This window comes from Ambystoma mexicanum, chromosome 13 (assembly GCF_040938575.1).
Source record: "Ambystoma mexicanum isolate Mex_15411 chromosome 13, UKY_AmexF1_1, whole genome shotgun sequence".
Classification (NCBI taxonomy): domain Eukaryota; kingdom Metazoa; phylum Chordata; class Amphibia; order Caudata; family Ambystomatidae; genus Ambystoma; species Ambystoma mexicanum.
The window spans coordinates 637709229-637735149 of NC_090938.1; the positions used below are offsets into that span (position 1 = coordinate 637709229).

At 50.0% G+C, this 25921-nt stretch overlaps 1 protein-coding gene across 1 annotated transcript in view; it reads right to left on the reverse strand.

Annotated features, from left to right (window-relative positions):
- IGF2BP1 (insulin like growth factor 2 mRNA binding protein 1) overlaps positions 1-25921 on the reverse strand; it is a 699136-nt gene that overhangs the window by 197266 nt on the left and 475949 nt on the right. The window contains exon 9 of the mRNA XM_069634579.1: positions 23262-23397. Coding sequence (XP_069490680.1) covers positions 23262-23397 — 136 coding nt within the window. The remainder of the gene's footprint in view (positions 1-23261; positions 23398-25921) is intronic.

Genomic DNA, 25921 nt, shown 5'->3' on the forward strand with positions numbered 1-25921 from the left:
ACTGGATAAATAGCTGGGGTCGCTAACAGAAGGGCAGTACTTTTTGGTCAAAGACTTAACATCCGGAAGAGATTCCGTGACTGCCAAGCAGCTGCTACCCTTTTCTGTAAGGTGAGATGAAACGGTAACACCGGGTCAGAGGACGGACCATGTCCGTTAGATCATCCTGCACAAAGTCTTCAGGAGGACGGGTCCAGCCCAGATCCTCTGAAACCCTAGCCATGAGCCGCCTGCATGAAGACTCAGCATGAGCCCCAGGCTCAAGCCTACAAAATTCCACTTCCGGAGAAGTGTCCAACCCACAAGGTCAAAAAATTCAGACCTTTCTTACTCTTCATATAGGTCGTCCAGAGGGAGCTGAAACCCTGGGCTGGGGACAGAAGAGGGCCCGAGTCCAATACTTACCTACCAGACTTCACCAGAGCCTTCCTTGGAGGATCCACCAAATCAGGGTACTCCAATATTAAATTGTGGGCAAAAATACCAGATAGCGTTGAGGGCGGCGAAGGCTTCGCCGTCGAAAGCGTAGACAACCTCAGCGTTGAACGCCGAAGGCTTCGGCATAGACACTGGTGCCGACGGCGCCGTGGGCTGATAAGACGGCAAAGCGTCGACGTCCGAGTCGGCGATGGCTTTGTGCCCTTAGCAGGTTGCAGCAGTCTCGCCGGAGACGAGAACCAAGACCTAGAAGCACGTCTCTTGTGACTATCCGAAGCCTTGTCCGAACAGAACCTCTTAAGGTTCCCGGTGCGAGTCGCATCGCGGACCAGAGCCCGAAGGCATGCGAGCCACGGTACAAGACCATTCTCCTTGCAGGCTTCGTTAGAAGGCGCGACCGGAACCGTGCCCTGCGATTGAAATATCGCTAACATTTGCTCCTTAAAGGCCACCCATTCCTCTGGAGTCGAGGACTTCTTCGGGCATGCCACTTTCCTTGCGACACCATCATCCGAGGAGGACGGGGAAGGCAACCGATTACTGCGCTTCCGGGAACACCGCGACGAGGAAGAAGAATGGTGGAAACCACTTTGGCACCGAGAACCCTGGGCCTCCTACCAATGCAGAGAATCGCCCCTTGAATAGTCAGTGGATACCACTTTGGTTTTTGATTTAGAAGTACAGGACTTACTGGGCTTAGAACTCCTACCTACCTAGAGCTTCCCCTTCCGCTCCTGCAAGGCCTTGGCAGTCAGCAAGGAACAAGTTACTTACCTGTAACTGTTCTCCAGCATGGGTCTGGCATGGATTCACATGCTCATGAATATTCCCAGTCAGGCTGGGAATCCTCGGTAAAGAAAAAAATCAGTATCAGTTTCGTTTCTGATCTGTCTTAGTAGTAACCAATCACTGATCTCTGGGTCATACTGCCCCCAGCCAATGACTGCCCTCTCCCCAAGCCCCGCCTCTGGCAGCCATCCTCAGATTTGGTAGCACGCCAAGTGGCAGTATGACCAAGTGAAGAGCCGCAGAGGGGTAGGCGGGAGGGTTCGTATGTGAATCCATGCCAGACCCATGCTGGAGAACAACAGTTACAGGTAACTTGTTCCTTCTCCAGCATGGGGTCTGGCATGGATTCACATGCTCATGAATAAAAGAATACATAGCAGTATACACATGCACAACCACGGGAGGTGGCAACAGGTTCAACATTAAGCAATACAACAACTCAACATTAAGCATCTCTTACCTCCTCACTAGGCTCACCTTAAGCGAACAGGTTGAGCAGCACTGCTTGGCCGACCCTGGACTCCTCCCTGGAATCCCGATCGACGCAGTATAATCTCGTGAAGGTGTGCGTCGAGCTCCACGTAGCAGCCCTGCAGATGTCCAGCAGGGGCACACCAGACAGGAACGCCGTGGTAGCAGCGATCGCTCTGGTCGAATGGGCTCTCGGAAGGCCGGTTTGCCAACCGGTGGCAATGCATGATGCAGCCGGAGAGCCATCTGGAAATGGAAGTCTTCGAGAGAGCCTTCCCTTGATTTACAGACCCAAAGTTCACAAACCGTTGTGACGTTTTCCGAAAACTCTTCGTGCGGTCCACGTAGAACTTCAGCGCTCTAGCTACATCCAGCGAGTGCGAAGTCCTCTCGGCCGGCGTCGAAGGCGACGGAAAGAAAACTGGTAACACCAAGGGCTCGTTGAGGTGGAAGTCCGACGGCACCTTGGGCATGAAGGAAGGGTGCGTCCTCAGCACCACCCTCGTGTCATGAAAAGTCAAGTATGGAGGCTTGCAAGATAGGGCCTGAATCTCTCCCACTCGTAGTGCAGAGGTGAAGGCCACTAGGAACGCTGTCTTCCATGACAGGAACTTCAAAGGCGCCAAATGCATAGGCTCGAATGCCCCCCCCCCTCCCTCCCCCCCGCATCAGCCTGGTCAGCACCACATTAAGCTCCCACGCCAGGGCAGGAGCCTTCACCGGCGGGAATGATCAGAATAGTCCCTTCATAAATTCCTTCAACAGACGGAGACCACAAGGACGCCCGTCCCGTCGTCCTGGTATATCGGGAGATGGCAGCCAGATGTATTTTTATGGAGGCGTGAGCCAGTCCAGCCTTGACCAGCGACAGCAGGTACGGCAGCACTTGAGGGGCCGTAATTCGCAGAGGGTTAATCATCTGTGCAGGGCGCCAGACAGAGAACCTCTTCCATTTATGACCGTAACACTTGAGTTGAGGACGCCCTGGCCTTTGCAAGAACCTCTTCGCAATCAGCCAGGATATCGTACCCTCCAAACTCTAGTGCTGCAGGAACCAGGCCTGCAAGTTCAGCGACTGTGGGTCGTGGTGGAGAATGGCGCCTCCTTCTCTGGAGAGAAGATCCACGTCCGCCGGCAGCCTGACTGGCAGGGACGTTGACAAGTCCAGAAGGTCCGGGAACCAGATCTGCCTCGGCCACGCCGGTGCAACGAGGATCAACCTGCACCTGGACTTCTTGAGCTGGTTGATGAGGCGGAGGAGCAACGGCAACGGAGGGAACGCGTATAGAAACAGGCCGTCCCAAGGGAATGAGAAAGCATCGCCCATGCTCCTCGGCTGTGGGAACCTGCTGGCGAACCTCTGGCACTTGGAGTTCGTCGCTGTCGCGAACAGGTCGATCTGTGGTTTGCCCCATCGTTGGAAGAGTCGATCCACTTGATCCTGGCGCAGTTCCCACTCGTGGCACGAGCGCAGCTCCCTGCTGAGTGAGTCGGCGATGGTGTTTATCCCTGCCAGGTGGAAGGGAACCAGAAACATCCCCTGGGCGACGGCCCAGTGCCACAGATCCTGGGCCTCCTTGGATAGGGCTGGGGACCTGGTGCCCCCTTGCTTCCGTATGTAGAACATCGTGGTGGTGTTGTCGGTGAAGATCCTCCCCCACTTCGTCCTTGAGGGACGGGAGGCACGACTTGAGCGCCCAGAACACTGCTCGGAGCTCCAAGATGTTGATGTGAAGAGACTTCTCCTCCGGGAGCCAAAGGCCTCTTGCGTGGAGATCTCTGGTGTGGGCCCCCCCAACCCTCCAGAGAGGCGTCCGTAGTCACCGTCTCCTGAAACGCCGGCGTTTCAAAGTCCGTGCCCGTCGTGAGGTGAGCCCGGGTGACCCACCATAGGATCGCCCGACGGAACTCCTCGTCGAGGGGGATCCCGTCCTCGAAGCAGCCCCTCGCCTGAAACCAGCGGGTGTTGAGGAACACCTGTAGCGGAAGCATCCGAAGTCTGCAAAGGGGCACAAGGTAGATGCATGAGGACATCATCCCGAGAAGGGACTTGATGGACCTCACCATGGCCACGTCCGTGGCTAACAGGCGCTGCACCTTGCCCAGGATGGTCTTGGTCCTCTCCTCTGAAGGGGAGGCCAATTGCTCCACTGTATCGAGCTTCGCCCCCAAAAACAGTGCTACTTGGATGGAACCAGGTGGGATTTGGGGTAGATGGAGAACCCCGGCTCCGCGAGCAACCGGACGGTCCTCTCCGTATGATCGACAGTGAGTTCCCTTGACCCAGTAGGGCTCGGAATTGGTAGTGGCGTCCCTGAACCACAAACCTGAGGAACTTCCTGTGCCTTTATGGAATGGGGATGTGGAAGTAAGCATCCTCCAGGTCCAACGACGATAGGAAGTAGCCTTCCTCCAGCTGTCCCAGCAAGTGCTGGAGGGTGACCATCCTGAATTTCTGCACCTTGATGTATTTGTTTAACGGACGCAGGTCCAGGATGGGGCGCCAACTGCCTGTCTTCTTTCTGACGAGGAAGTACCTTGAGTACAATCCGGAGCCCCGGAGCCTCCTGGGGACGAGCTCGATGGCACCTTTCTTGAGCATCGCCTTTACTTCCAACAGCAGTTGAGGGACGTGATTCTCCTTCCTGGCCACGGGAGGAATGCGAGGGCACTTCTTTAGGAATTCCAGCGAGTGCCCGTTGGCCAGGGTGTCCAACACCCAGCAATCAGTGAAGATGGACTCCCACACTGACGAACTTCGTCAGCCAGCCTCCCACTGGGGTGCTTCGGTGGGGGCCCGACAGCCCGGTCTTGCCGCCGGCAGGAATCCCCTTGCTTGCCGCGACCTCCGATGGCCTCCTGGGAAGAGGAGCAGGCTGCCTGGTGGTAAGTGGAGGAGCCACTGCTGGATCCTTTGGAGGCACCATGTCTGCCTCCAGGGCTCCGAAAGGGCCGTCGCTGTTGAAGCGCCCCTAAGGCCCGGGCCGTCTCCGAGTCGGTCTTGATGGCCTGTAGAGACTCATCCACCGCCTTACCAAAGAGGTTGTTGCCGTCGAACGGCATGTCCAACACTCTGGTCTGGATGTCCTGGCGAAAGTCTGTCGCCTTCAGCCATCCTCGTCTTAGGAAAACTGTTGCCCAGTTGGCGAAATCCGGTATCCGCAATGTCCGTTGCCACTGTTATGGCGTGATCCAACGCCACCTTGCGTTCCTGCAGAATTTCTAGGGCCTCGCCCATTTGTCATCAGGTAGGAAGTCTAGCAGGGGAGCTATCTTGAACCAGAGCTCCCTGTCGTAGCGGGCCACGATCGCTAAGGCATTGGCCGCCTTAATCGTCGTCGCCGAGATGACTCGTCGTTCCATAGAATCCAACTTCTTGCCCTCGCTGTCCGGCGGGGAAGTGGACGTTGAAGCCGCCGCACCTGCTGCCTTCTTAGCCGCTGCTGAGACAACAGAGTCCGGCATGGGCTGGACCCTGAGGCACAAGGGGGCGGCATCGGGAACTCGGTACTTCTTCTCGTACCTGTCCCTCTTGGCTGGTGTCGTGGAAGGGTTCTTGAGGACAGCAAGCCCCTCGTCCCAGATGTCGTCGAGTAAAGGCACCGCGAGGACTGTCTTCCTCTTGGCCTCTCGTCATTGGTACAGAAACCCCTCCTTTTTCTGTTCTTCAGGGCAGAGCTGGAAGAGCTCGGATGCCCTGGTTATCATGGCGTGGAAAGAGCCAATTTCGTCAGCTGGAGACGCCCGCAGCGGGGGTGTCGGGATGTCCGCTGTCATCGGCACCGTCATCGTCCATCCCCGTCGCTGTATCCGTCGCCGTATCCTCTCCAGGGTCCGGCGAGGGGGATGAGGGGTCCACCGGTCTCGCTGGCACAAAGGGCGGAGCGGGGTGGACTCTCCTCCGCTTGTTCGGAGGGCTTCCCGACGGGCCTGGTTCTGGATCCTCCGTCGGGGTCCGTGGTATCCTCGTCCTTATCTCGGTGCATAAGGATTGGATTGCCAACAAAATGGCCGCCGAGCTATCCTGGGGCTCGGGCAATGGCTGCGATGGACGGGATGGCCGCTCCACTGGGCCCTGTTCGTCGTCGCTATCTTCGATCACGTCAGCAGGGACCGAACCTTCTCGAACCTCTCGTTGAGGCCTATGGACCTCTCGTTGAGGCCCTTCTCGGTTTCCACCAGTTCCTCCTGAGAGGCTGATTCCGAGTCTGTAATGGCCACCGCCCCGCCCCCCCCCCCCTCTTTTTCCACCGGGGACTTCACGGGGATCTTAACGGTGGGCTGGAAAGAGGATTCCCTCAGCGGAGGCAGGGATACTCTGGGCCCAGAGGGCGTTTCCACAGGCGTAGTCGCAGCCGGCTTCGCCAAGGTCGCAGCGACCACTTCGGTAGAGGCCTTTGCCGGGTGGATCAAGGCCCTCACCACCTTAGGTGCGTCCAGGGCCTTCGCCTTGAGGAGGGTCAGAGCCTCGCTCCCCCTTCGAGATTGACCGGGTCCGCTCAAACGGCCTACCCGGGTTCTCTGACTTCCTTTTCCCAGAACCAGAGCGCTGGCTCGTGGTCGAACGTGCCGGGGAAGTAGCGCCCTGCTTGGCAGCCGAAGAGCCCAACCTTTCGGCGCTCCTGGTTCCCACGGACTCGCAGTGCTTGGCCTTCTGTTGGGCCCCCGTCTCTGGGGCGCCCTCACAGGACTTAGAAGCCCGCTCAGGCTTCTTCTTCGCCTTCTCACCTGTTGTGCCCTTCTCCAGCGAGGCGGTGATGCGGGAACGACGATCTTGTTTGGTCCATTCCGAAAGGTTCTTGCAGAACGCACAGTCTTTCTCCACGTGCGTCTTGTTCTCATGAAGGCAGTAGAGACATCGCGAATGCTCGTCCTCCTTGAAAACGTTCTGTAATCCGCATCCAGGGCAGCACCTGAACAGCTTGGATCTGGGCGTCGAGCTTGTCCTGGGCCATGTCCGTTGAGGTAGGCCGCAGATCTTCCTGAATCCTCCAAGAAGCGTAAACTCAATGAAAACTTCACCCTTGAGGGGCGTAGAAGAATTCCGAAACGGGTCCCAGTTATCGGAAGTAGAAACGGTGGAGCTTAAGGCTCGATTAAAACGAAAAAATGAGAAAATCTCCTGAAAAAGCTTGAAAACGCAGCAAAAAACTCGAGAGCTAAACACGAGGACTCCCAACACTTGAGCGTGTGGTAAAAATCTGAGGCTGGCTGCCAGAGGCGGGGCTTGGGGAGAGGGCAGTCATTGGCTGGGGGCAGTATGACCCGGAGATCAGTGATTGTTACTACTAAGAAAGACAGATCAGAAACGAAACTGATAACGATTTTTTCTTTACCGAGGATTCCCAGCCTGACAGGGAATATTCACGAGCAAGTGAATCCATGCCAGACCCCATGCTGGAGAATTATTAATTTCAACAGTCAGTTTGAATAAGCTTTTTTTTTTAGAAGGGACCAAATATTTAACACTTAAATATTCTTCAAAATACACTGGCACATAGACACGTCCTATACCCTGAGGTAACTTCAATTGTTTAGGACACTGTGGGCATTGATATATCACTGGTACATTTAAAGCAATACCGAGTTTGGTGTCTAAAGGAACAGGCGAGGGGAAGAAACAATGGTTAGCAAGTTTCTCAAACAGGTAAGCACTTTTAAACCCACCAATGCAATGTAGATTAACCCTTTGCCAGCTATACAAGTAGAGAATGTATGACTTTTGGAGGGATAGTTAAAAACACAAGGTCAGCAGTTAGAAGAGTCTTCAGGGAGCCAAGACAGCCAATGTCAATTGAGGAACGTCTAAGGGAGCTGAGGCACTTCTTGAAGTTAAGTAAAAAGACTTTCACAATGTTAGAGATCTTTGTAGAAAATGAAATCACTGTTGGGTCACAAGCTGGGAGGCTTGTTAGGGGCAAAGCTGCAAGCAACACAGCAAAAGCAACCAAGACAAGTCTCAACTGAGAGCTAGCAAGGCTACACAACAAGAAGTACCCCTTAGTTTTACAGTACCCTTGGTCTGAAGAAATTGTGGCCAGCTAGCTTCTGTTCCAGTTGTAGGTCTGCAGATCCTGTTCCTTGTCCTCAGTCATCGGGACAAGAGGGAGGACGTCTGGGGACTCCTGCACTACAAATTGAAGGTCTGCAGCACTTCACAATGTCAGCTTCTCGCAAATAGCATTGCCGCGGTTCTCAGATACCTTATGGACTTTCCTCGCATCTGGGGTCCAGCACTCTTAAGTTGGCTCAGGCATGGTCAGTCCTGCTTCATGGGAGTCCAGAGTATCTTCCTGGAGCTCGGGACCAACTTAAAGAAAACACACTCGATTCTGGTGCTCCTCTCCCTCGCAATCTGCTCCTGCAGCAGCAATGGAAGTACAGCCAGCTCAGCATTTCCAGAGGAGTTCGTCTTGGAGTTGATTGGTCCCACCAACCCAAGGGGAGAAGTCATCCTCGCAGGGCTTCTCTAGTCTAAACGAATTCAGAGCTTCAGCACAGCAGCAGGGCTTCACTAGGGAAAACAAATGGTCCAGGAGTTGCAGCAGGCGTCTCTTCCAAGGTAAATTTTAAAGATATTTGTACCGTGCACCATCACCAACGGAGTTGGCACTCTGGCGGATCTGCAAACGAGAAGGTGAGATGGGTTAGTAGTGTGAAGAGGGAGTAGGATAGCGAGAGGAGTGGTGTTCTGTTGGCAGCTTCAACTCGGTGTACACTGTGCTGAGCTTTTGGTGCGAAGTAGTTCTTCGGATTCCTTAGTCCAGTGGTTGACTGCCTTCCAAGCAAAAGACCTCGCCTTTCATGCAGGTTTCACCCATTCATTTGCAGGCTAGCTGTCAATCACACAGCAGGGTGGTTGTCCTCCAAGAACAGCCCGCCAGCCAATCACCTTTGGGTGCATTCCTGTAACCAATGAGACCAAGCACAAGGAGTTTTGGGCACCTCCCTCGCTTCCTGCCCGGCACGCTGGAGCCAGAGGCGAGCTTCATCAGTGAATCCCGCCAAAGACAAAAGTAACAAAGGGACCAAATGTGGTTTGGCACACACAGTAAATCTCAATAATGACCTTTGCAACAAGAAATGGAGAAAAAGACGACTAGGCCATTTGGACAAAATGTGCGCCCATGGGTGCTTTACCGCAGCTGCAATTTCAGCCCGCTGTAGAAACACTCAATGGTAAGAAAAAGTAAACCATTGCCACCAGCTATTCATTGTAGAAAGGGTAACCTACACCGTGACACCCAAGGGTTTGGGCATGTAACTAAATGCAATAAACAAACAAAAATGTTACATGAGAAACTAGACAACGGTAATACTAAGTAATCCCTTCAGCATCCATAGTGTGTGCTGAGTCTAGAAAGTTACAAAATGTAAATAAAGTCCATTTCACATGACACTCTTGGAAACAGTTTAAGCAAGAGAGGGTATTTAAACCTTTGGGAAATCTGAAACACTTCCCTGTGCCACTGCACTGAAGGTGCTGTGTGTCACAATGCAAAAAGATTATGCCTATGGGGTTAGTCAGACTCCGAAACCAAAAGAAAGTTCAAATTAAACAAAAATACATGCGTGAATGGGAAAAAGGTCACTCTTCAGGATAGAAAAAGTCCTGGAGTCCAGCAAAAGAGCTGAGGGTCTCTCAGGTAGAAGGGAATTAGCACATTTCTGAGAATTCTCCCTTACAGTTACTACATACAATCTTGCCTAACAAAGGCCCCAAACCATCTTTGTGTTGGACTAAGTGTATGGGGAACGGCTTTGTGTTTAAAGTGCCTTTCACAGAATGTCATGCATCCAAGTATGTGTGTTTCACAGGTTATTAAATCAAATGCTTCCTTTCTTCTACTACGGGTTCATGTGTATATGAGCATGTATTTGGAGAGATTTTGTTTGCTTAGCTTGCATTTTAAAGGCCTACAAATTCATTGTACATTTTTGTAGTTGCCAGTCTTAATTTTATTGGTGTTGTGTGGCCTCATTGTAGCCCGAGACCACTCACAGCACTCCTGTTTTATGTTATTTTTCATTTCTATAGCGCTCTATATATCATTGGTATGACCTCAAAGCGCTGGTAGGTTGAACGCCATCAGGACTGAAGTCCGGGTCAGTCTAGAGAAGGGTGTCATAGGGTGCACCAGAGAACTTAACTCTTGGCGCTGTCCATCCTTCACTTTGGGTTTAGCTTGTTCAGTGTCTCGCTGTTCACCATAATTTGGCCTCACAAAATTCACCCCCTGGGTTGATTTTAGAAATCCGTTTTCACAGTGAGGTCACATGTACATTTCAGAGTCTTAGTTCAGTCCGACAACATGGGGCTGGGTACTCTGTGGATGTAAATAAAAACCAGCAATGCAGCAGGATGGGATTCCAACAGCAAGGACGGATCCAAGGTCCAGATGGAACAAGTTACTTACCTCTAACTATTGTTCTCCAGCATGGGTCTGGCATGGATTCACATGCTCCTAAATATTCCCAGTCAGGCTGGGAATCCTTGGTAAAAGAAAAGCAGTTTCACTTTCACTTACAAATCTGTAGTTCTCTCATAAACCAATCAATGTCCTCTGGGTCATAACGACCACAGCCAGTGACAGTTCTCTCCCTAAGCCCCTCCCCTGGCAGCCATCTTCAGATTTGGTAAGCACATAAAGTGGCAGTATGACAAGAAGTGCCGCAAAGGGGAAGGAGGGAGGGTTTGAATGTGAATCCATGCCAGACCCATGCTTTACTTACCGTAATAGCATTTCTGATGACTATCTGCTTAGATTCACATGCTGTGCATATAGTTCGACATCTAGTGGTCATCTCAGAGTATTGCATCTTTGTTTCGAGGATCGAAAGGGGACACAGACGTGGGCGTGCCTGTAACACTACCCCTAACATGACGTGTAGTGTACCTGAAGTCCCTCAGATTTTGTTTTTTTTTCTGCCATGAAGGAGCCTTATGATTTACGTAAGTACAGAGAATTGTGTAAGATATCTATGGTGCTTCTATTCCAAGAGGGGAGGAAGGGTAGGCGCATGTGAATAAGCAGATACAATCATCAGAAATTATATTAAAGGTAAATAATGCAAGTCTTCCGATGCTTGTTAATCTACCTAGAATCACATGTTGTGCATAGACTAGCGAGCAGTACCCGGAGATGGTGGTGGGATGTGTATAGAAACAGTAGCAAATAGATGTCTTAGCACTGCTTGTCCAACCTCAGAATCAGACCTAGAGCGAGTACCCAGGCGGTAGTGTTGTGTAAAGGTGTGCACAGAACTCCAGATTGCTGCTTTACAAATGGACTCAAGAGGAACATTTGTAATTAATGCTATGGAAGCCCCCATGCCCAGAGTAGAGTGCTCTAGGCTTGAAGGGCAGATCTCTTGGCAAGAGTGTAGCAGAGTGTAATGCAATTCACTATCCACTTTGAAATAGCTGATTTTAGAGACAGGGTCCCCTTCTCTGACAGCTGCCATTGAAATTAAAAACTGGTTAGTTTTCCTTAGTGGTTTTGTCTTTTCCAGATAGATTACGACTCTCCTCGCATAAAGTTTGTGGAGGCTTCTTTCTGCCACGTTAGTGGGCTCTGGAAAAAGGATTGTAGTTCTATTGATTTGTTCACATGAAACTTGGAAATAAATTCAGGCGCAAACCGCGGGCGAGTGCGCAGGACCACCTTATCTTTGTGAATCATGACAAATGGGTCTTGAACTGAAAGGGCCTGCAGTTCGCCAACTCTCCTTATTTACGCGACGGCCACCAAGAAGGCGCTCTTTTAAGTGAGTGCTTAAAGGCTAGCCTTATGCATAGGTTCAAAGGGAGGTCCCATTAGTCTAGACAGTACAACGTTCAGGTCCCATCCGGGAGATGGGTTGGAAATACAGGGATGCATTCTTTTATCCCCCTCCATAAAAGCCTTGATTACTGGAATCTTCCATCACAAAACCTTTTGGGATGTGGTGTAAGCTGAAAGTGCAGCTAAGTGGACTTTTAAGGAACTGAAAACCAAGCCTGAATGAAGGAGAGTTAGGTACAGGACAATATGCGTTGGTGAGCATTCAATAGGATTGATGCTCTTGGCATTGCACCAGATGACAAAGCGTTTCCATTTGTTGGAGTAGCAATGTGTGGTGTTCAGTTTTCATGCTTCTCCAAGTATGTCCATGCATCTTTGAGGGAGTTGGAGGTGTCCAAAATCTATGACTTCAGGAGCCAGGCTGCGAAGTTGAGAGTTGGTAGGCATGGATGAAGTGTCCCCCCCCCCCCATGTCTTGTGACAGCATGTTGTACGGGCATGGCAGTTTCCTCGCAGGTGAGACTGACATTGCCATCAGATGAGAACCAGGGTTGGTGGGCCCACATTGGGGCCACCAGAATCATTGTGATTGGTTCCTGGTGCATCTTCTGCACTAACTTGTTTAGTAGTGGAGGATGGGACAGGGGGTCGAGCGTAGACAAATTTCCCTGACCAGGTTATCCAAAGTCCGTTCCCTTGGGGCGGTTCTGCGGGTACCTAGAGGCGTAATATGGGCATTGTGCGTTCGCCAGAGTTGCCAACAGGTGGATCTTTGGGAAGCTGCAGTCTGTGAAGACGCTGAAGACAATGTCTGTAAATGCCATTCATACTCTGCGGGTAGAGGTAAGTCTCTGCATTGAGTTCCCCTGGAACGTATCGGGACAGGAGGAACTGTTTACGAGCCCAATTCCATATGTTCTGGGACAGTTTGGATAGCCCTCGAGTGTGCATACCGCTTGCTTGTTCAAGTAATACATGGCTGTGGTGCTGCCCGTGAGGACTAGGAGCATCTTTCCCTGGAGGTGTGTTTGAAAAGCCTTCAGGGCTTTTAACACTGCTGGCAGGTTTATGTGGTTGGATGCTACTGCTGGGGACCAAACGCTGTGTGCCGTCTGATGAAGGAGAGTTCCCCCAACCAGTCAGATGAATCCACGGTGTGAGTGGCTTCTACTGCGTGGGTGAAGGGTTTCCCCTGCAAGAGGTTTTCCCTTGACCACCACTGCAGAGAGAACAAGGGCTGCTAAAACAACCACTAGATTGTCCCATTGTCCGCTGGCCTGACACCATTGGCTCGAGAGACACTCTTGCATGGGTTGCATGCGCAAACTGGCATGTGGGGCTAGATAAATTCAAGAGGCCATCATCCTTAACAGTTGCACGGCTTTGCGTACTGTCAACCCGCGATTGGCTACATAGGGCGGGATCTGGAACAGCATGTTTTGAACCCTCTGAGAGGAAGACAAGCCAGTCTTTGGTCGAAATTAGAGCCCCCACAAACTGCTTGACTTAGCTGGTGTCTAGGCTGGACTTCTCGTTGGAGAATCCCAGACTGAGCAGAAATCTACAGTCTTCTGGGTATTTGATTGGCATGTTCCGTACAAATCCCCTGTTATTAGCCAGTAGTCGAGGTAAGGATAGACTAGAATGGACTGCCTGTGCAGGTGAGCAGCTACTACTGCCAGTAGCTTCATAAACACCCTTGGGGCTGAAGCAATGCCAAAGGGGAGGACTTTGAACTGATAGTGCTTGTACTCCATCATGAACCTTGGGTACTTTCTGTGCGCTGGCAACATTGAAATATAAAAGTATGCATCTTTCATATCTAAATGTTTCCATGTAATCCCCGTGTTAACAGAGGATTACTTCCTGCAATGTTGTAATTCTGAACTTTTGTGGCTTGACAAACTTGTTCGCTGGGCACAAGTCTAACAGGGCACATGGTGAGATCCTTTTTGGGTATAAGGAAGTCCACTGAATAAATACACTTGTTTACCTGCTGAACGGGGACGACTTCTATGGCAGCCTTTTCCTGGAGGATCAGCACCTCCTTCCAGCAGAATGTGCTGACAATACGCATCTGGGTCATGGTTGACGGTATTGAGGTGGCCTGTGGAACTCGATACAATAACCGTGGGCGACTCTTGAGCACCCACTGGTCTGAAGTGACCCCCTCCCATTTGTGAGGAAAGGATGTTAAAGGTCCCCCGACCGGGGAGGCATGGTAGGAGAGCTGGACTGGCGAGTCATTTGAGCAGAGGCCAGGGAGCCTCTTCGGCTGAGCTCCTACCCCTCCCTTGGTCTCTTCGCTGACCCCTCAGCTGGTATTGGCTGGTGCCAGCTGCACCTTGTCCAGAGGACCATGGTGTATCTTCTGTGCCATACTGGTTGTGTGGAGATTGTGAAAAAGATTGCCCCCGAAAAGAACGGCGATTTTTTCCCTGTTGATCAGGTCTAGCAGTGATCCGATTGAGACTTAAAAGCCTTGTGCTCTTTTTTCGCCGTCTCTAAGGCATCATCCACAGCTTTGCCTAACAAATGTGTCTTCCACCAATTTGTTTATTAGAGATGCCCGAGTTTCTGGCTTCAACCCCTGGGTTCTCGAGCCAGGCATGCCTTTTGTGAAGAGTACCCTGTGCCAGGGTCTGCCCCGCCGCCTCCGCTGCATCCAATGTGTTTTTTTTAGGATGTTGTGGGTCACCTATTTCCCTTCCGAGGCAATCGCCAGTAGGTTCCGGGACTTCTTGGATACCCTTCTGAAGGAGGTTCCACTGTACATCAATTTAACTCACTAGAAATGTAGTATTAGCAATTCTTGACGAATATGCCACTGAAGTGGTGATGCATTTGCAGAAGGCGTACAATTTTCTGCAGTCTTTGTCAGGGGGGTGCTTGTGCAGTAGACAATGGCACCCCGGCCCTCTTCCTGATAGTAGTGACAACCAGAGAGTCTGGAGTGGCATGCCCCCAGATGTACAACAAGTCAGGAGAGGGGCAAAACAAGTTTTTCAACCCAAGAGTTGACAGCCCTTGAAAGGGAAGGGGACAGCAAAAAAGGTGTGAAGTGCTTCTTGGTGGAATTTAGCAGTGGGATTGCCTGACTCGTGGGGGGGCTTCTCCTTCAGGAGGTCTTGTACAGCTTCCTGCATGGCAATTTAGAAATGGTCCGCAAGCCCATTTCAGGACTGCATTAAAGGCCGTTTGATAGTCAATAGGTGAAGCTTGCATTTGTGGAGGCGAGCTGGGAGGAGCCAGACAAATCTCTTCTGGGTCAGGAGTTGAGTGGGGGAAAGCCAAGGTGCTTTCTCTACAGGCCGATTGTGACCCTAATCTGGGCACTGGTGCGGTGTGACCTGGCCAAATGGATTGTCTTCCTGACCATAGGGATCCTCTTAGACCACTTCAGGTTCTGAGAAATCAAAAACATGTTCCTGGAGAGTTTGACTTGAAAGTGTCTGTACCTTTGGAAAACTAGGGCAAGAATCATCCTCCATAGGTCTTTTAGAGGTAATAAACTTCAGAAAAGTCTACAAACTGAACGTTTGTCCATATAGCTCTCAAACCTCATTCTGGTCCACAGAGATGAACCGGAGGGGTCAGGGCTCTCAAGGAGGAAAAAGTTTCCTTCGAAGGAAGGGACTCATCAGCCAAAGTCTTGGACAGGGGCTGGGACCCCTCAAAATACTCCTCTTGACGAAAGGATGTGAATTTCGGTTTATTAGCCACTAAAATTATGGCTGTGAGACTCTCGCGTAGCACCGGTGTACTAAGGAGAGATTTTGACACGCCTCTAGGAGTCGAGGTTTTCGGCTCTGCTGAAACCTTTGGCGCTGACGCACTCTTAAACGGCACGTCAACGCTCTTTTGTTTTTTAGCATAGACGCCCTTATGGGTGGAATGCCCGGGCGCATGCCGAGACGATGGATGCGGGGAGGGCAGCTGCTCGTGAGGATCTGTAAACGCTGTCAAAACTTTCAGCGGGCCTGTTGGTGTCTGATGCTTCCTCGACGTATCCGTCCAGGGAGCTCATGGGGTTGTATGCTTATCCTTAGGTGGTGTGGGTGTGCCCCTGCCACCGGGGTGTGATCTCTCAATAGCAGTACTGGTGACCTGCCTGTCTGGGCCGGTGATTGGCAACTGGGAGCCGGACAGTTCCGCAGAAAAGTCTATGGCCTCCACATCTGAGCCATGGCTGCCGCTAGAATCCTCGTCACTCGAGGCGACAGCGTCGATGGGGGAACCACTTTCGGCCTGAATGGCATAGACCACCCACCGTTTCATCCCCCCGTCTTAGCGTCTTTGGACAAATAAATTTGCAAGACTTGCAGGATCGCTCATCGTTTTCACGGGGTAGACACTTGTTGCACTTCTAGTGCATGTCTTTCCAAGGGTATTTTCCGTTACAGGAAGGACAACATTTAAATGGAGGCAGCCAAACCAGAAGGGGAAAAGGAAATTCATTCCCAGGGAATCAAACCCCAGGGCACCACTCTCCCTACTGTATAGGCCTGGCTGGAGGGCTGAGGGCAGGCGGCCGACAGAATCGACTGATAGTCACCAAAAGCAGTAAACTTATTCGACATAGGGGTCCATAAGTAGCTGTCTAAGACTAACTACCATCAGTTGTGGGACAAGAAAATATTAATTTGCAATACATCTCTTAGGAGCTCCGCATAGGGCAACCAACTAGTTGGGTGGAAAAAAACAATCTGATGACCTCCACGCCCGAGTGATTTTGGGTACAGTACACTCCACAGATAGTGTTACAGGCACGTCCATGTCAAAGTCAACTTTCGATACTCGAAAGAAAGATGCAATACTCTGCAATTACCACTAGATGTCGCACTATATGCACAACATGTGATTCTTAGCAGATTAACAAGCATGGGAACCAAAGTTACAGGTATTTAACTTGTTCCTTCTCCAGCATGGGGTCTGGTATGGATTCACATGCTCATGAATAACAAATACACAGCAGTACAACGTTACACAACCACAGGAGGTGGCAGGGCTCAGCAGAAGCAATTCACTCTTACCTCTAGAAAAGACTCACCTCAATGAAACAAGTTGTGTAGGACTGCTTGGCCGGCTCTGTACTCCTTCCTGGAATCCCTGTTGACGCAGTAGAACGTTGCTAAGGTGTGAGTGGACCTCCACGTAGCAGCCCTGCAGAGGTCAAGCAGGGGCCAACCAGCCAGGAACACCATCGTCGCAGCAATCGCTCTGGTGGAATGGGCTCTCGGAGGGCCAGGCAGCGGTTGGGTCGCCAACCGATGACTGTGCATGATGCATCCGGAGAGCCACCTTGAGATGGAAGCCTTGGACAAATCCTTCAAATCGTTGACAGTGGTTGCTGGACTTTGGTCCTGTGAAGTCTTTCGAAAATGTTTGTGCATGCCACGTAGAACTTCAGGGCACGAGCAACGTCCAGCGAGTGCAAGGCGTTCTCAGCCAGAGAAAGGTTTTGGGGGGAAAAAAAAAAGTGGTAACAAAGGTTTAAGGTGGAATTCTGATTGAACATTCAGCATTAAAGAGGGGTGCATCCGCAGCACCACCCTGGATTCGTGTGAAGTCGGGTATGGCTGTTTGCAGGACAGGGCCTGTATCTCCCCCACCCTCCTGGTGGAGGTGATAGCCAAAAGGAAGGCCGTCTTCTACAACAGGAACGAGAGAGGCCCAATGCATAGGTGCAAAGGGAACCCCTATGAGCCTCGTCAGAACCATGTTGAGTTCCTACGCCGGGGCAAGCGCCTTCACCGGCGTGGAAAAAAGAAAAAAGTCCTTTGAGTAACTCCTTGACGAGCCAATAAGACCAAAGTGCAGACCTTCCTGGAGACCTGGTGTAGTGGGAGAAAGCCGCCAGATGTACTTTGAGGCGTGCGCCAGTCCAAACTTGGCCAGGGATAGCAAGTACAGAAGAATCTATGGGCCTGACCCTCAGAGGGGTAATCTTCTGCGACCGGCACCACATACCAAAACGCTTCAACTTGTGACTATAGCACTTCAGAGTTGACAATGCCCTGGCATTGATGAGGACCTCCCTGCAGTCTGCCAGCAACTCAGATCCACCAAACTACAGGGCTGCAGGAGCAAAGCCTCGGGTTGAGCGATCCTGGGTCGTGATGCAGGATTGCACCGCTGGTGAGAAGGTCCGGGACCGCCACTAGCTTGATCGGTGGCAACATGGACAGGCTGAGAAGGTCCAGGTACCAAATCCGCCTGGGCCACAATGTGGCTACGAGTACCATCCTGCACCAACACGGAGTGTGTTGAGGATTCGTAGCAGGAAAGGCAACTGAGGAATGGGTACAGAAAGATCCCTTCCCAAGGGAAGAAGAATGCATCCCCCAGGCTCGTCAGCTGATGGAATCTGCTGGCAAATGTCTGGCATTTGGAGTTCGCCGCTGTCGCAAACAGTCGATCTGGAGACTGCCCCACTTGGTAAAGATGTGGTCCACTTAGTCCTGCCAAAGTTCCCACTTGTGGCAGGAGCGCAACCCCCTGTTGAGCGAGTCAGCAATGATGTTCTTGACTCCCGCTATGTGAAGGGTAAAGAGGAAAATTCCTTGTTCGATGGCCCGGTGCCACAGTTCCTATGCTTCCTTTGGATGTTACACGGTCGGTAGTCGTGTGCTGTTGTGCAAATCTATGTGTGGTTTGTTTTGTTGTTGCAGTGAAGTTTGTGCGGATTGTTGTGTTGTAGGCTTGTGGTTGTATTTGGTTAGAGTTTGAGATGTGTATGCAGATGGGCGAGATTGTTAGTGGATTGATTAATTGGCATTGCTGTCCTAGCAATTATGTCTAGGTGTGATGCTTGCTATCCTTCACTTCAATATCCTACCTAGAAGTGAGGCAGATTAGTGATCACAATCCATCCAAGTGTGGCACTTGGTAACCATCACAGTTTCATTGAAGTGTGGTACATTTACAATCCTATCTAGGCATGACACAGGCCTGTCTTCACAGTTCTCTCCGGGTGTGGCACTAGTTAACATTGGCAAGTAAGTTAGTGGGTAATGCAGGGCAACATTTACTGTCCAGCCATGAATAAATTCAGGCTGGTGGTAACAAAATCGTATGCATGGTGTACGTCTATGGCAGTCTACGTTATGGAAAGGTGAGTGGCGGGGGCTTTCTGGAGTAGAGCAATTGCTCTACACCCCACCAATGCCACACTTACAGCTTTTGTTGGTGTCTGTTGACTGCTGGCTTCATTGGCTTCCCCTGCGGACACCAGCAGACACGGTCTGGAGCCGCCCTTTGCCTTGGGGCCCTTAGCCGCAGGGGCTGCCGGGCAGAGGGCTGCCCAGGGGGCTGCCCAGGTCTGGTCCAGGATAAGGATAAGGACAGACTTGGCCAATCAGGCCAGGAGGAGGGTGTGGGAGGCGGGACAATGGAGGAGGATTAACACAACTGGGGAGCCCGTGAGGGTCCCGATTTTTTAAATGCAGCCATGACGCTCCCAAAAGGGTGCCAGGGAGTGAGGGGGGTCGCATGCACACGCTCACCTGAGGCCAAGATGGGAAATGGCCATCAGGAAGAACGAAAGGAAAAGCAGTGCTGTTGGAGCGTGCCTAGGGCATGCTGGAAAAGCAGTGCTGTTGGAGCATGCCTAGGGCACGGCCCATCTGTATCTGCCTTGATGGTCTGCAAGGACTTGTCGACTGCCTTTACGGAAAGGTTATCACCGTCGAAGGCATGTCCAGTACCTTCATTTGCACCTACCGACGGAAATTCGACTAAGGCAGTCACCGTTCCCCATCTGGCAGAACCCTGTGCCGGCAACATCTAGCGCCACTGCAATTACATGATCTGATGCTATCTCTCTCTCCTGGAAGAGGGTGAGCGCCTCCATCCTCTTGTCAGGGAGGAACTCTAGAATAGGCCCCAGCTTGTACCACGCTCCCTGTCGCACCTTGCTAGGATCGCCAGTGTTTTGGCCGTCTTGATGGTGGATGCTGCAGTGTAGATTACCTTCCTCCCCATGGCGTCCAACTTCTTGCCCTCGCTGTCCGAAGGGACGGAAGACTACGAGGACGAGTTAGATGACTGCTTCCGTGCAGTCGCAGAATCCAGCGAATCCACCGATGGTTGCAATCTGAGGCACTTGTGTGCGGATTCGGTGGTATTTTTCCAGCCTCTCTTGGCAATAGCCATGCAAGTGTACTTTCAAGAGGGCCAGGCCCTCCTCCCACACATCGTCCTGGGGGGGGGTACTGCCATAATGGTCTTCCTCTTTGCCTCACGACTGGTACAGGAAACCTTCCTTCCTGGTCTCCTCAGGCATGAGCTGGAACAGCTTGGAGACTTTGGCACTAGAATGGTTCATCCAATCCTGTCCGATGGTATACCCTAGGCTGCAAGTATCTCCTGTCCGCTCAGACGATGCTGTCCGTCATGGCTGTATCCGTATCAGTGTCAGGGTATGCTGGGGGAAGAGAATACTCAATGGTGCTTTTTCTTCATAGGCGGTTGATCGGGGGCCTGGGGGACCGTTGGAACAGGCCTTCGTGGCATCCTCTTCTGAATCCGACACCAAGGTATGGAGGGTTGATGGGATGTGTCTACACAACCCTCGGAACTGGCGTGATCGGACACTGGGCCCTGCACCCTCTTGGACTGTATGCAGGGACTCCATATCCTCTCCCTCCGTGGCTAAAATTCCCACGGCTTGAGCTTCGGCCAGGGACTGATCTGGGGCATGCTTGCCCCCCAATCCCCTTTTTCCATCTTGAGGGGCTGGAACCGAACCTGGTCCCAGCCCCTCAAGGTGGAAAAAGGGGGTGTCTCCTCCTCCGCGGTGCCGTTAGACCTTGTCAAAGGCACCACTGCGGCTTCTCACCTCGGAGGGAGGGATACCTTCATCACTGTGGGGGTTACCCTCTAAGGGTCAGCCCATTTAGCTTTCTAAAGATCAGCTGCCACCAGCTCCATCGTCGACAAAGAATTTTCTTGTGCCGCTTGGGCCCGCTTTGGCAGCTCGGCCTTCTCAGTCCGCAGCTTCTCCCACAGCTTAACCAGGTTAGACAACTCCCTCTTCGAGTAGGAGCTCGATTAACAGCTGGCAATGGCGGCGGAGGGGGATGTTGATTGCACCCTGCCTGCCATGGGACCCCGCTTCTGTGGCGACCCCGGAAGTCCCGAACTTGGTGCTTGGCCTTATCTTGGGCCCCCACAGATGAGGCACCCTCACAGGCCTTAGAAGCACACTCCTCAGAGTGACCGGTCTTGAAGGTGGCAGTCCCTGCTCAGGGCACAGGGCAGCGGCCTTGGCTTTCAGCCACGCCGGCAGCCTACTGTGGCTGTCCTTTTGTCATCTTCTTGGAGAATCTGTGGCAAATCTCGCAATCCTCTGTGCTCCAGATGCAGGTAGTACAGGCATTGTAGGTGCTGGTCCTCCATAAATGCATTCAAGCCTGCACTTGGGGCAGGGCTTGAAGAGGGATCTTCCTTTTTCTCCTCCATCATGGTTGGAGGTTGCAAAGTAGGCTTGATGACCTTCTAGAAACTTTGACGATCTTTGCCCTTGAGGGGCACTGAACTTCGACAATGGATCCCCACTGTTGGAACAAAAATAGAACCTTTTTCCATGAAAAAACACGAAAAACCTAGAAGTAGCTTGCAAAGCAAAACTCAAAGACGCCCAACACTGAAGCGTGCAGTAAAAATCTAAAGATGGCTGCCAGGGGACGGGCTCAGGCAGAGGACTCATTGGCTGGGGCAGTATGACCCAGAGGACAGTGATTGGTTTATGGGAGAAACAGTTGTGAAAGTGAAACTGTTTTTTCCAAAGATTCCCAGCCTGACCGGGAATATTCATGAGCATGTGAATCCATGCCAGACCCCATGCTCGAGAAAGTATAGCCACACCAGCAGCCACCATTTTATGCATAAATTTAGGTACAAGTCTGCCAAAAGCAGTGTCTCACTGAATATACATTCCTCCAGAGGATGCCCTAAAGCAGCCCAACAATCGCATTACAGTTGCACGTACAGCTTCTGGTGTCCAGCCAATCATACAGCCCCTAAAAACTGCAACACTCACTCCCGCACTGGATGTAGATTGGGAAGTCCAGAAGTCATTAAATTGGTCCATATAGGTTTTTAACTATAACAGAGGGTGCCAATGTGGGCTTAGGAGGGGCCCAAATCAACAAAACAGGCACTTTGTGTACCATGAGGCACGAGCAAAGTTACAGCCATAGCCCAAAACATAAGCCAGGAGAAGGGCTTACAAAAATGATATAGTAATCCAATGGTTACCACATGGGTGCATCGGGCTACTAATGCTGTGAAAGTAGAACAGCCATGGCAGAGAAAAAACTCCCAGTTGCCACCCACCTTATCCACAACATACATTCTGGGTGATCGAATCCCCATCGGACCAAAGTTGGGCGTTTTAAAAGCACTAGAGCAATGGCACCCATATAGGCTACTAACAGCAGTATATCAGAAAAAGAGTGGAAGTGGCAGGGTGATCGGTAGACGTCCCTGTGGCCACAAAAGGAAATAAAGCCAATAAAACATTGTAGGTACCCAGAGAATGCAAAATCACATTCTGAATTTCAGAAAAGCATTCATAGGAGCTTAAGGCAGGGCAATCCTTTTGGTATTTTTTTTTTTATTTTTTTTTATTGTTATAACTGAACTGAATCAGCTTTACAATATTTCAACATTATCAATTCTACATTTCCATATTTCTAAACAAAAAAAAATATAAAAGGTATATAAAAAAAAAAAAAAAAAAGTACACATACCTGCATACATTCAATAGGGTTAAATTGACTATCACCGTTGGACCATACATTAGAAGGGGTCATCTAATCAAACATTGTAAACATTGCAAACACTGCCGTAAGGATTTTAGTAAAGTAAAATAAGTAAAATAAGAGAAGGGGAGATGACAAAGTTTTTAAAATTAAAAACACTTGAAATAGTTACACTTAAGTCGCAACGGAATAGAGGTCAGACACCTCATGCCCCTTTAGCACTTCACTTTAAAAACCAATAAAATTGCTCCAAGCTGCCTTACAATTTGATTCTTTACAAAAACCTTTCAATTCTTAGGTTCTGATTGGTCAGATCATGCCCATCTCTGCAGGATCAACATCTGTTGGTGTATATGTACTTAACATCTCAGATATGCGGATAATAGGTCATCTTTTAATCAGTTTCCTAATAAACATCATCTTTACCAAAGTGTGCTCATCTAACTATTTCCTCATTATTCTCTTCAATCCGGGTTTTCTCCCTCATTTTATCTTTCTTCCTGATTACTTGTCATCTAATCTTAGATCATTTAAGAAAGAAATAGTAGCAAGCCTTAAAGTGGTTGTACGTCCACAATAAATTAGCCACCAAAGGGATTCTGTTGTAATTTGTGTATATTCATACAGCAGTGGTTTAAAATACAGCTCCTGTTTTTGTTTAAGAGCTACACATTCTGTGAGAAGATGGCATAAAGTTTCCGGTATATCATTAATCTTACAGAACCGGCATACATTTCTCTCATTCGTTATCAGTTTGCGTTTGGCTTCCAAATCTCTTGTCCTTTTGGTATTAACAATCCTTGAAAAGGGTTTACTTTAATAATTGCGTGCAGCAGTACGATATCTCTAATAATTTGACTCTGCTTCAAAATACCCACAGGATCCCTAACAAGATGTCCCAGAAAGCTCAAGTCGATTAACGGGACGATTATGTGAAGACCACATTGCCATAGTAACTAGAACAGTTTTTCTTTAGCTGCAAGGAATGCTTTGTAGGAATACAAATACTCACACTCATTGCGGCAACATCATTCTCGTAGGCTTCCCGTACTTTCTTCATCACCTCTTGCTCTGCTCTGAAGCAGTTCTCAATCGAGCCTTTAACAGTAATAGTCCTTTCTGGGTTGTAGAGTGTCAAGTCTTGCAGACTGGGGGTGAAAAAGACAATTGCCAGTTCCATGACAACAGCAGGCGAGTAATACCATTCAACACATGGCACACATTTTGAAAATATTAGGAACATGCAAACAAAAGCCACCAACAATCTAGTCTATGAAAAGCCTTCAAAAGAGAATTCCATAAAAAGTAAATTAAGCATGTCAAGTTCTGAGACTGACAAATCAAAAAGGGATTGCATGCTTAAAAAACCAAGAAAAAGTGGAAGGGCTATCATATCCTAAGTACTCCATATGATCACCAGTTTTCCTAGTTAATGCAGTAATCACATCATTGTTTGTCAGCTATTATGAATCTGAAATAAGCACTGGAGACCACAATTACCTTACATTTTTTGTTTACATAAAACCCATTTAACCTTGAAGACAGCAAACCTATCTTCCATCTAGTTCATACCTGTGGGTTTGACTGCAGATTTCAAATGCTTCCAGATTGCCTTCTTGGCCAGCCAGGTACTTAAAACTGTTCAATAAAACGGTGGCCCAAAGAAATCAGAACCTGCCAATGGCATCTGTCAAAGTGGCGGACTCCCACAAAAACTACAGGTTATAGCCATAAGAAGCAGCTTCTTTCAACTCTCAATGATCCAGAGCATCATGCCTTAAGGGGCGCATGGCCATGGCAGACTTTCCACTAGTACACAGACTATGCCAACAGCCTAACTACTCAACCTACAAGACAAACTATCTTGCTTATGGACTACTAGCTAACCAGAACACTAATGGAGGATAGGTTTTATTCTGATCAACAGAGTGCCGACTATCGCTGCATGGTTGCACATAGAAAGCCATTCAGAGAATCCCTGAAAGCCTGGCTGTTGTGGAGTGCCCCAGGTTTGAAATGACAGTATTTTCCTCATTTTTACAGTTCCGAGTAATAAAGTGAGTTAGATCCCCATTTGGAGTATTGTTTACTGTAAAACAAATGTTTTGCAATTTATGTTTTTATCACACAGTTTTTACTTTTGGGGCAGGTTTGCTTATTTTTAGGGAGTACAAGTGGCCGATCCATCCATTATCTGTAGGGCTGGATAGACAGGGTTCAAAGTACAACATATCACCCACAAATCATTCTGGGTAGCAATAGCAGCGCAGCCATAGATTTACTTGGGGAGATTCTTTGTGTACATCTTACCCTTTTGACCAGAGCCGCCCAGCACTCCTGCTGGACTCCCTGGGATTGTTTCATTGCCTGAAGGAGTATGAAATTTCACTCAACTCCTGCATTTAAATTTTGTTCTGGGTTCACTTGACCCTTTTTTATAAGGTCCCAGTGAGGGAGGAGGGGGCATGGGAAGTATTTTTGGGATGCATTCTTTCAGGGTGGTGCTGCAGCAGCAAGAAGCCTGCAAAGTGTCACCTTTGTGTGTCTGCTGTCAGTCTGCCACTAAACTACATTACACCAGGGGCCTGGATGTTGCTGGGCAGATTCTCTACTATTGGGCATCCACCTCCAAGTCTGAATGATGCAAAGTGTCCTTATTGGAGGGCTTGGGTCACCGGAGCCATTTCCTAGATATAAGGAGACGAGCTGTACCCAGGAACCAAGACGACCACTGGAAAGATATGAAGTCTATGACGGAGGGATGCTGCTGTAAAAACCAGCATTGGCTCAGCCAAGATAACTGCGTTGCAAACCTCAACCTTCATATTGACACGGAAGACCTCTGCGAGTAGCCTTCCACCTTAAGACTGGTGGGACCAACAAGCCACCTGTACTACTGTAGGTAAAAATCACCACTTTCAGTCACAAGGGCGTACATCTTTGCATTTGCCCATCAAGGCCCAGAACCAGCCGTTTTACTACCCAAGCGGCTGCAACGTTGTGCACATCCTCAAGGCTCTGCTGGGACTCTGGAAATCTGCTGTGATGCCACCCATCTGGAGATGACCGTGCAGGAAAACTGAAGTTCAACCTCTGAGTGCAGAGGGCCTCCAGACTCCATCCGTGGTCAATGCAAGAAGTGCTAATGTGACAATCTCGGAGGGCCTCTCCTTTGTCACAAACAAATCAACGCAACCTTGCCCAGCAACTACAGTGTTGATACTTGTTTTCCACAGCCATTTACTGATGCATGCGACAGTTTAACTTTCCAAGGCCCGAGATTCTTGCAGCTCTTAAACCGCCCCCACCCACTCATTGGGTTTGCATTGCAACGTAAAGTCCTCCTTACCTTAGCACCGACTAGGGCTGTCCCAGGACTGGTGTATGGGTCAATACATGGACGTCATACTTAAGACTCCTAGTGGTGGTAGTTGCTTATGTCCCTATTTTGCATTGCTGCATTTGCCCTGCACTGGCTGAATGTACGTCAGTACTGTACCAGTTGAGGGAATCCTCCTGCTGGCTACTCACCTCTTTAAATCAGGAACCTTTTGGGACACGTAAAAAAACAACCAAAAAAAAACTACCAGAGACATAGTAGAGGCTAGGGTTGACTTCTGAGGTCGTAGTATATGGGGCAGAGTGCCACATAATCATAAGGCCTATGTTTAA